We start from the raw sequence: 9943 nt of genomic DNA, 5'->3' as shown, positions 1-9943 counted from the left end.
AACACGCTGCGATTGCTTTTGTTTTCTTCATTTAGTACTACTTTGCCCCAAATCTGAAGAAAATGCTAACCTGCTGCTAAGATGGATGCCACCCCAGCAAACACAAAGGCAGTCTTTTCCCTACACACCTTGGTTGGTTTCTTTACGCTGGAGGTAGTGATGATGTGCACTGGAAATGTTGTTATATTTTAGATTTAGCAACAACTGATCAAACATACAGTCCTTGCAGACAACTGGTGCTTCCAAAGATGACTTCAAGGGATATTCACAACATCGAACCTTGATCCCTTGCGTTTTTGAAGCACCCACCTCTCGTTGGTAACATTTTGCCTCCTAGTGGAGAGCACCCATACAGAAAAACTCCCATCAGAAAAAACTGCAAGTGCTCTTTTCTTGTAAAAGAAACAATAGATTGTTTGCAAAAGGTTGAGACTATTACAATTCAAGGGTAGATCGTGTAGAGAAATGGAAGTCACGCTGTTTCTTACTCTCTCAGCCATATCACAGTAGAAAGAAATGCTTATTGTTTTTATTCCAGCCACCATTGCTTTCTTCCACCACTTGTTTTTACAAGCCCAAACCTTTCTATACCAGGTTAAGTAAGATGTTTGCCAAGAGCCAACTTAGACAAATCATTCAAGCCACTGACAGCCATTATGCAGCAACCTCACTTGCAGCACACCTCTCCCCAGACCAATTCAATGCACCAGTCCTCTAATTTACAACAGCTGATTGCATGGGAAAGGGCAAAAGGAAACATCTTCCCTCTGTTCGATTGCAGTGACAAGTGTTCTGTTGTGAATTGGGAGATTATATACCTTCTCTACAGCCCGAGATGAAGAGCTGAAAACCAGTGCACATGGAATTACTTCCTAGTTACGTCATACCCAAGAACAACCAATTCCAGAGCTGCCAATAAACAAAAAAACCCCCAAAATTAGTATTCCATTATCCAGCAGCCCCTCTGCAAGAGGGGGAAAAGTACAGGTTTCTGCTTCTCAGCACTAACTGAGCTTTTTCCAATTAGGCTGAGAATAAAAGAATAAGTATTTAAGTAATAAATGCTGGAGTAGAAGTTACACTCCTGCCTCAACAGAACAGTAAGGGAAAGCAGGGTGTTGCTGCATACCCAACACATTTTCAAGGCAGCAGGCACTTCTCAGCAGGGAAATGGTGAAGGGACTTCAGCCACAGAACTTGCCTATACCGCAGCATTGTACCAGTCTGACAACCAACTTACACTGAACGTTAATTGTCAGCAAGAGTATCACTGTGGTTGAAAATACAGTTGTAATTTTGCAGATACTAACCACTTAAGTGGTAGCTGGCATTTAGGTAGCATCACTGGCTTCAAGACACAACACTAGGGAACAGAACTCCTTTTCTGTATTTAGCTGGTATTCAAGGACAGAGAATGGAGAATGTGCATTGGTTTTGCTGAGCTCCGGAGGAGACTGCTAGAACAGAGCAGCTGCTTTTCTGCAAGAATTCTGCAGAATTACCCCTTCACCCACCCAGCCTGGCAAGCTGTCTAGGGTAAGGCCCAGAAATCACAACTCGGAAGCTAGCAGAATGGGGTATGTTCAACATGCAGTAGGGAAGAGATCAGCAATTTCAAAAATACCTGTAAATAGAGAAAAAGGAGGACAGGAAAGAGAATAAAAAGCAACCTGACAAAACGTTTTCTATGCATACTTTTATTAATAAAATATAAGATTTACAGCATATGTCAATGGACAGTGTGCTTAGAGAATTATCTAGTTTGATAGTATGACACCGAAGTCAGTAGCTGGTTTTGGTGAGGGTAAATTAAACCTCAGATGACATGCCAGGGATCACTGCTACTGACAAAAAACACAAAGCTTTCCCAAGACTAGCTTTAAAACCCCCGATTCCATCCCAACACGCACAGCTGAGGTCCGAGAGGCAGTTTTGCTTGAATGTAGTATTGCTAGGAGGCTGCACTTTGTTCTATGTGAAATCTACCTGTTCCGTTCTGTGTCGTCTTCATATCCTCACTTCCTTTTGTGTCTGTGCTAAGCAACTTGTCAGGTATTCAGTGCATCGTTCAGGATATAGATACGCACAAGAGCAGCAGTCTTGATACCACGACCATCGATCTTCCCAAAATAGCAGTCATTAAACCTACGCCATTCTTTGCAAAATGGAGATGAATGTTACCAGCTCTGATGCAAAAGAAGCATCTAATTACCTCTTTGCCCTTGCGAGAAGATAAAGAATAAACCTTGGCCCTGATCCTGTAAACACCTATACACATGATTAATGTTACTCAACAAGTTGTTTCCTTAACTATTAGCAACTATAGTCATTTGAGTAAAATTAGTCACATGCTATGTAAGTACGAGTAGGGCCTACTAGTTTATTCACCCATTGGAAAACAGTTGCTGTCCCTGGGGCAGTTAAATTTTGTACAAGGCTAACAGGTGAAAAAAAAAAAGGTAAAATCCTTACAAAGGCTCATGGTCAGGCATGCATGTTACAAGACAAATACTGTATTTAAGAGAACCAGATCTAATAAAGATTAGATTTTTTACATTTTCAAACCACTGCACAAGGACTGAAAGAAATTAGAGTATGGTTGCAATAGTAGTCTTGTTAACAACCTCTAACCCAGCCATAATTTTACAGCAGAAACAGTATCTTAGTTGATAAAGTAATAGAGGCATTACAATAACTACCTATAACTAAGCCACAGAAATAATTTAAATATAGGTAACTGAAAAGTAAAAGTTCTCCCAAAGTTCACTATGACTTCATTCTGAACATTTCCATGAAGGAAGAATAAACCTAAAAGCACAATTAGCAAAAATATCTGGAGGTAAAAACTCATGAGCCTTATAAAGCATCAATATCTAGTTCGTCTTTGGATAAGCCTTATTTGCTGAAGAGTTTAAATCTCTCAAGTAACTATGAACACTTATTTCATGCAGCTTCTGTACTCCACGTATTTTCTGACCGTTGCACCATTTAACATTTCTTTAAGTGCAGTAACTTTGCAAAGCCAAAAGCCAGAAGAAACACTTGCATGGTAAAACTACATTTCCACTCAGTTACTGATAGCAATAAAATACAGAAAATAGAGCATCTCAGAATGCAGTGTAGTAATTATCTATGTAATCACTTGGTATTTTGTACTACATAACATCATACTGCCAGACAAGAATTCAGACAACTTTTTAAAAAGCCACAGGGGACTTTGCGCTTTAAACAAGGCATTAAAGGTATTGTATCCTAAAACAAGGCAGTAAAGAAAGCAGGACAAAACTAAACATTAAGACATTAGTCCCATAAAATGGATTTTAAAACCTGAAAAATCTATTCGTGTTCCAACTGAAGCAATAGTTTAAAAAAAGAGCCTTTAAGGACACTGGAAGAGTAACTGACCTGTTCAGATCATGGCAAAATCTGACAGCAGTTTATGGTTTTGAAATGGAAGTGGTCAACACATACTATGGCTGGTATTCTTGTCATTCATGAATGAATGCAGATACTTGTGAAATCCCTCCCTCTCTTCATTCCCATGAAAAATAATTAATACTGGTTAAAATCATTACAAAAAACATCATTTTATTTTCATGCATCTAAGGTAAAACACAGAGTATTTGTATAAAGAGGTAGATTAAAAAAAAGAAAACAGATTCTCCATTCTTTGTCACTTTTATTCAGTAGTTTGTTTTTTTCCTTATTTTCTCTTTTTTTGGCGCCAGACAGGGCAAGGAGTGATTACAGTCAACTGTTTATTGAAACATTTGTTGCAACACAGACCCCCTATACCACTGACCCCAAACGGACCCATTTCATGTGCTTTATTTTGTGTGTGTTTGTGGTTTTGTTTTTTTCTTTTTTTCTATACACCACCACCAAGGCTAGGTGGAGGGGGATGAAAGGGAAAGGGGGAGTCCAGGAGGCCAGAAGGAGGAGGAATGCTACAAGCCACAGCAAGAATGAGCTGTATTTAATAAAAAAAGGGGGCCACGAATGATACAGTAATGAGGTTACACAATTAAATCCCATAGCATGATTGAAGGCTTTCCCTGTGTTTGACGTCATCACAATGGAAGGCATAAAAAGTGGAGTAAACCAATGTTGATACAGTCCAATCTAGTCCATTAGGCAAGATGGTGCAAGTAGTCATTTAAATTAAAAAGTGCCCTATCCTCACCTAAATGGCTAGCAGACATGGAGAAGAACGCAGTGACAGATCAACAGAGCTTTCTCCATGTAGCTATAAAAGTGTGTTGTCATATGGCACATTTTTAAACACTGGAAAGGGGTGCCATAATGGACCTCTCATTCTCTTTCGTTTACAGGTACAAATGCTAGATTCAACTATTTCAACTATGCAGGAAGTGGACTCTTCAGTTAGGAATGCCAACCCTAATTCATTTTGTCTTGAAATATATACAAGTTGTTTGTAGTAGCTACAGCAATGATGTTTTCCTTAGGATGCCAGGCTGTGTGTAGAATCTTCTTATTGAAGTCTAGGCTGTCAACACTGATTTCATCCTTCTTTCGCTTACCACTTGCGCATACTTTACGTGGCTTCAAAACGGTACGGGGTTTATTGTTTTCCCGGGATGCCTCTAAGGTGATGTCTCGCTTTGTGTTTCTGTCAAACATTCTGAAGAAGTTGTTGTAAGATCCCGTCATGACAATGCTGCAGAGAGGGGGAAGGAAGAAAGTAACAGTTCAGTTGAAAAGAACCTCCCCTTTTACAAAACCTCAGGGTTCCAATTACGGTCATGCCTTATTATGTAGCTGAAAGCAGGCAACCTTGCCCATACCTTCTACATTCTCAAGTGAAACTAAGGCATTTGAATGTTTTTTATTTATATATATAAAAAAAGGTATCTTTTTCCTTAACTGGACCTTTTAAGGTACACACTTTGTTATCTAGCACTTCAATGCAAATGTCATCATTCAATTTGCTTCTTATGCACACACAGGGAAGTGATCTAATGAAAGCTAAATACATCGGATTTTTAGCCATGTAATTTCAGTTACTCACAAGTTGCATGAATTTAGGTACTAACTAACATCACTAGTTTGTGATAATACCTTATAGGAGATCCTTATTCTGTATCAGCTTTTCAGTAGGACAAATACACCTACTTACTTCCCTGTCCTTCCTTTGCCTCAAAAAAATATTTGAGCAGACAGATGCTAAGTTTAAAAAAAAAAAAAAAAACAAAACACTACATCTGATGATACTGATAGGGATACAACAAGCTGAGATACATCTAGCAAATAAGCAGTTAATGACATGATTAACACAAAAGCAATAGCTGCCTTAAGTGGTATTATTGCCTAGTCAACCATGCCTGAGCCAGGCAAACTTGACAACTCATTGTAAGGAAAAAAATTCCTAGAAGGTTTTCCTACCTTTTGACAAGGCAGCTTAAACAGAACACACACACAGGTTCCCCAACAGGCCTGGTGCAGATTCTTACAGGTAGAACACGCAATCAGACAACCAAGTTTGAGTACATGGGCCTTATTCCCATACAAATCATTCCAAAGTTAGATCATAACAGATGATGCGGGAGGGGGAGAAAAAAAAAAAAAACAAAAACCACAAACAAACCACCACCACTAGGAATAACTAACCTAGTGGATTAGGGTATCGGTAGTAGTTCACCAGTTAAAGTCTGCAGAAAACCATCTCTAATCTTACTGCTTTGCCCATCTCTCCAGTTTAAGCAGCTGGAACATTTGATTAATATTTCATGCTGGCAAAGTGACAAAACTCCATTTCCAGTCAAATTCTACCTCTCCTTAGTACACTAAGGCAATTCTCTATAATCCTATGCTACAACATCAACGGTTAAGAGCTAATATATATACGTTAAAGCCTACTGCAGTACTAAAATATTATCCAAGCCAGTCCATGAATAAAACCAGACAGATATTTAAAGCCATAGTTCAAGTTGCCAGTTTTAAGAATAACCTGGAAAGGTCTTAAGTGCATATAAGAGAAGAATTAAACTTGCCTGTCTGATCCATTCCAACAGCATTCAAATTTGTCAAAAATGCAATCGTTCTCATACAGTGAACAAAGTTTACTTCTGAGGTATTCATGCACCTGGAAAAGAGTTAGTTCAATAAACTGAACAAACACTGAACTTGCATACCTGTAAAATAACCTTCACAGATTCTGTTCCAAAAGTAATTAAGTATCTGACAGTGCTCACACCCTACCCACAAGAGCACACACAGCTCCCTCCTCTGACTGTATGGATAAAGAGCAAAATGAACAGACACACGAATTACCATATTCTGCTCCACAGAGATTTCAAATGAACTCAAATAGTAGCAAGTCATTCAGGGTGGGGAAAGCAACATCTCCCAAAACTTTTCCCTCTGAGCAGTTGTCATACCCTCACTACCTTTTCAGATATGCGAAATGATTTATCAGACTTTGCTTCTTTCTAAAAATCATGCTTTGGTGACTGATCTTCCTCCTATGTATGACGAAGAGGACCCCTTCACAAATTTTCTTATAAAAAGAGAACACCACATCAATTTTCAGTGCCAACTAAAAACATTTCCTGCAAAGGAGATGTTTTACCTCCTATTGTCTCCAGGAAAGAACAGGAGACTATAAAAGTCAACTAAAGACTCTAAGAGAGATGTGCTATCTCATGGCTGAAGATTACCTCTCCACACTTCCATTGTGTAAGAGGGAGGCTTTTTCATAACCAAACAGGGGTTTGGGTTCTGCAATCAGCCTGCAAATAGCAAGGTCCTTTAGCACATGTGTGGAACCCACAAATCTCATTGATGCTTTGCCTGGACATAGTGATCTATAGACAAAAATTTAACTGCCACATCAAGACCGTTATTAAGACTCAGCATCCTTCAAGGTTTTAATTTCTAGCCTACATCATCTCCACCAAATACCTGGTATGTTTCCACAGGTCTATTTTCCATATTTAAATCCCAGATCTTCACTGACAGGTAATCTCTAGTCATCATATATCGACCACTATGGCTAAATTTGACATCAGATATGGAAGAGATGATTTCAGAGAAAAATGATCTGTTGCTAGGATCTTCTGGTTCTTCAAACACTGTATAAAAATAAGATAGGCATTTCAAGAGGTAAATTTACGTCTCTTCCATGTTCTTTTCTTTCTGTGTCTTAGAAGATACACCCAAATTATGTTAACATTTTCTCATTAAGCTTGCCACATTGGGCTAGTCTGCCTGCACTATATACAATAACTTTCAACAAGGCGGCCTTATAATACAATTCCCATACCCTGAAACATTTTATTTTCATAGCAAGTCAAAGTCAGCTTCTAAATAAGTGAACTACTCGCTAATATTCAAAGTCTTCATTCACACATAGAAGATCTCTAGCATAAAGTACAGACTAAACAACTAGTATTTGACCTCCTGAAGTCTGCAGAAAGCCATTCCTAGTCCTACTGTCTATGCAGACTCCCCAGCTTAAGCTGCTAATAATTTTATTCACTACTTTTACTCTGGCAAAATATGAAATCTCTTTTTAAGATTTATTTAGATTTTAAATCTATTCAATACACTACAGAAATCCAACACAAATATAGACACACACTTCAGTGTTAAACAGATTCCGAGTGCTTAGTTTCATCTAACAGCAAGACAGCATATTCCACAAAAAGACGATAAACAATGCAGGACAGAACTTACATTTTGAGTGTCTGTCACAGAGTGCTGATGCTCTCATATCACAGAGACGAATCGTTCCTTTACTGCTGCTGTATACAAATGTATTACAGCTGTTTGGGTGGAACTCTGCAGCTGTTATCACCTCTGTGAGCTCTTCCATGTTGGCAGGCTTAATATCTACAATATCTACAGCATTTTGTTAAGAAATTTTCCCCAGTTTTCATAACATGTTTTTCAGCTTTAAATATATTCAGCAATGCTTCTTCAGTTCGCCAAAGTATATCTGAAATAGCCAAACAGAATTAAAACAAGCCAAAAAAAGCAAAATAATGCTCAAAATTTGGAAGCAGGACAGAACTTCCACACCAAAGGCTGTGGGACCCAGTCAAAAACTGGATAGAAGTTAAAATTAAGTTCCACGATTTGTCTAGAAAGCAAGACCATAACATTACATTCTGTATCAGTTTGAAGTTAATTCTTAACAGCACAAGCCTGCTTAATTTTTTGCTCCACTTCAGCAGTAATTAATTCTATACTAGATATATGTCACCCAAGTTTTCTCACATAGAACTTTATTTTGCTTAAATTCTAATTACACTACTACATTATAAAGAAGGCATGTGTGATTTCTGCTCAGGATCGTGCTGATTTGTCCACAAATCTCTGCTCCCAGCAATGGGACTGAACACATATTCCTGTGATCCTACTGCCTGTGACATTTGTAGGCACACATGCGAGAGGGGCTGATGGTTAGGTGAGAAGGTAAAAAAAAAAAAATAAACATTCTTGAGACAAGGATGATAGTCCTCTGACTTGCTTCCTACTGCAACTCAAGAAAACTTTCACACGATAATTTACTGTAATGCTGCCTTCCAGAACTGCTCATCTAACTCGAAACCTTAAGCTTTTTTCACTTTTAAAAGAGTCTGTTTTTCACCATTCAAATGACTAGTTCTCCTTATATTGTTCATGCTGAACCACCTCTCCAGAATTAAAAGTCCTTACAACTACTAGTGAGAAATAACCAGGAAACGGAGAAACACGCTATATAAAAAGCTTTTCATGAAAGAAAATACAATCCAACAGTTTTGTTGTAACCAAGCTGTTCCCATCACATAAAATAGCACAAAAAAGATACTAAAACTTCTGTCTGTAATTTCTAGGTGCCACAGGTTAATCCGCAAGTCATCTGCGGATAAGTACGTTTCATAATCACTATTAATGGAGATGGAATTGATGTGATACGTGTGAGCATTGGCAAATATTCTTCGTGGACTAGCTTCAACCATGAGGTCCATGGGCCTGAATACTGGCACCTGCAAAAAAATACAAAGCAATGACAGTTTGAGATGCAAACGTACTACAAATACGTTGGCACTCATAATCACAGTCCTTCAGTACACCAAGCCAATTAAAATATCTCAAAATCACCTGAGAAGTAAATGTGTCTGCCGGCTGGCATCACAGAAAATGTAAAGCTGATAATCTGATGGGGCAGGTACTCACTGAGCCACAGGCTAATCTGCGTGCCCGGGGGGGAGGGAGAGAAGAAATCACTTGAATGCGGCTAATTCAGAGAGAGCAAACTACTCACCCGTAGTGTTGTAACTGTAGTAGGATCCCTATACCGTCCATCTTCCTCCTTTAAATTATAACCCTCTGGTCTTTTGTCCCTTTCACTGATTTTCCATAACTTTATTGTTTTATCTGAAATAAACCAGCCACAGTTTAAAATCAAAGTTCTAGCAAAGCTACTAGTCTTCACAGTTTTTGCACTTTTAACATGAAGCCTTCAAACAAGACAAGACCACCTACATGTACCAAAAAAGACAAAAAATACTGCTTGGAGAAAACAAGATTAAAAGCATTAAAAAGACCTCCTCCACAGTTTGTTCTTTTTATAGAAGTTATAGCAAGTTTCAGTTAGAACCAGGATTGTTATGAATGACTAATATAAACTGTCACACAGTTAGTTATACACATACGAAGGTACTGAATGACAGCTTAGCTAAGCCCCTTTGCTATAAAGCAACCAAATCAAAAATGACTAATGTACCACCCCATGTTGTGGGACTTGTGTATCCAGCTAAGACAGAACAGCAGTAGAGTTAAACAGCATAACTCTTGTGTAGCCACATCCCTAGATACTTGCATTTAAAACCAACTTGCTTCCAGCCTTTTGAAAGTAGAGAGGATTAGACAAAATCCTAACAGCAAACCAATGTAACAACAGGTTACCATGCAAAATTAACTATTAAGACATGACTTA

At 38.4% G+C, this 9943-nt stretch overlaps 1 protein-coding gene across 6 annotated transcripts in view; it reads right to left on the bottom strand.

Annotated features, from left to right (window-relative positions):
* Positions 1–3662: 3662 nt before the first annotated feature.
* Positions 3663–9943, bottom strand: part of PPP2R2A (protein phosphatase 2 regulatory subunit Balpha) — a 40567-nt gene continuing 34286 nt past the window's right edge. For all 6 annotated transcript variants that reach the window (XM_030035242.2, XM_030035241.2, XM_030035240.2 and 3 more), the window contains 6 exons: positions 9269–9381; positions 8813–8990; positions 7696–7860; positions 6922–7091; positions 6012–6103; positions 3663–4678 (listed from right to left, as the gene is read on the bottom strand). In XM_030035242.2, the coding sequence (XP_029891102.1) occupies positions 4399–4678; positions 6012–6103; positions 6922–7091; positions 7696–7860; positions 8813–8990; positions 9269–9381 (998 nt within the window). In that variant the 3' untranslated portion in view covers positions 3663–4398. The remainder of the gene's footprint in view (positions 4679–6011; positions 6104–6921; positions 7092–7695; positions 7861–8812; positions 8991–9268; positions 9382–9943) is intronic.

This window comes from Aquila chrysaetos, chromosome 13 (assembly GCF_900496995.4).
Source record: "Aquila chrysaetos chrysaetos chromosome 13, bAquChr1.4, whole genome shotgun sequence".
Lineage (NCBI taxonomy): Eukaryota > Metazoa > Chordata > Aves > Accipitriformes > Accipitridae > Aquila > Aquila chrysaetos.
The sequence above is the reverse complement of the archived record's forward strand: the minus strand, read 5'-3'. Positions and strand labels throughout refer to the sequence as shown.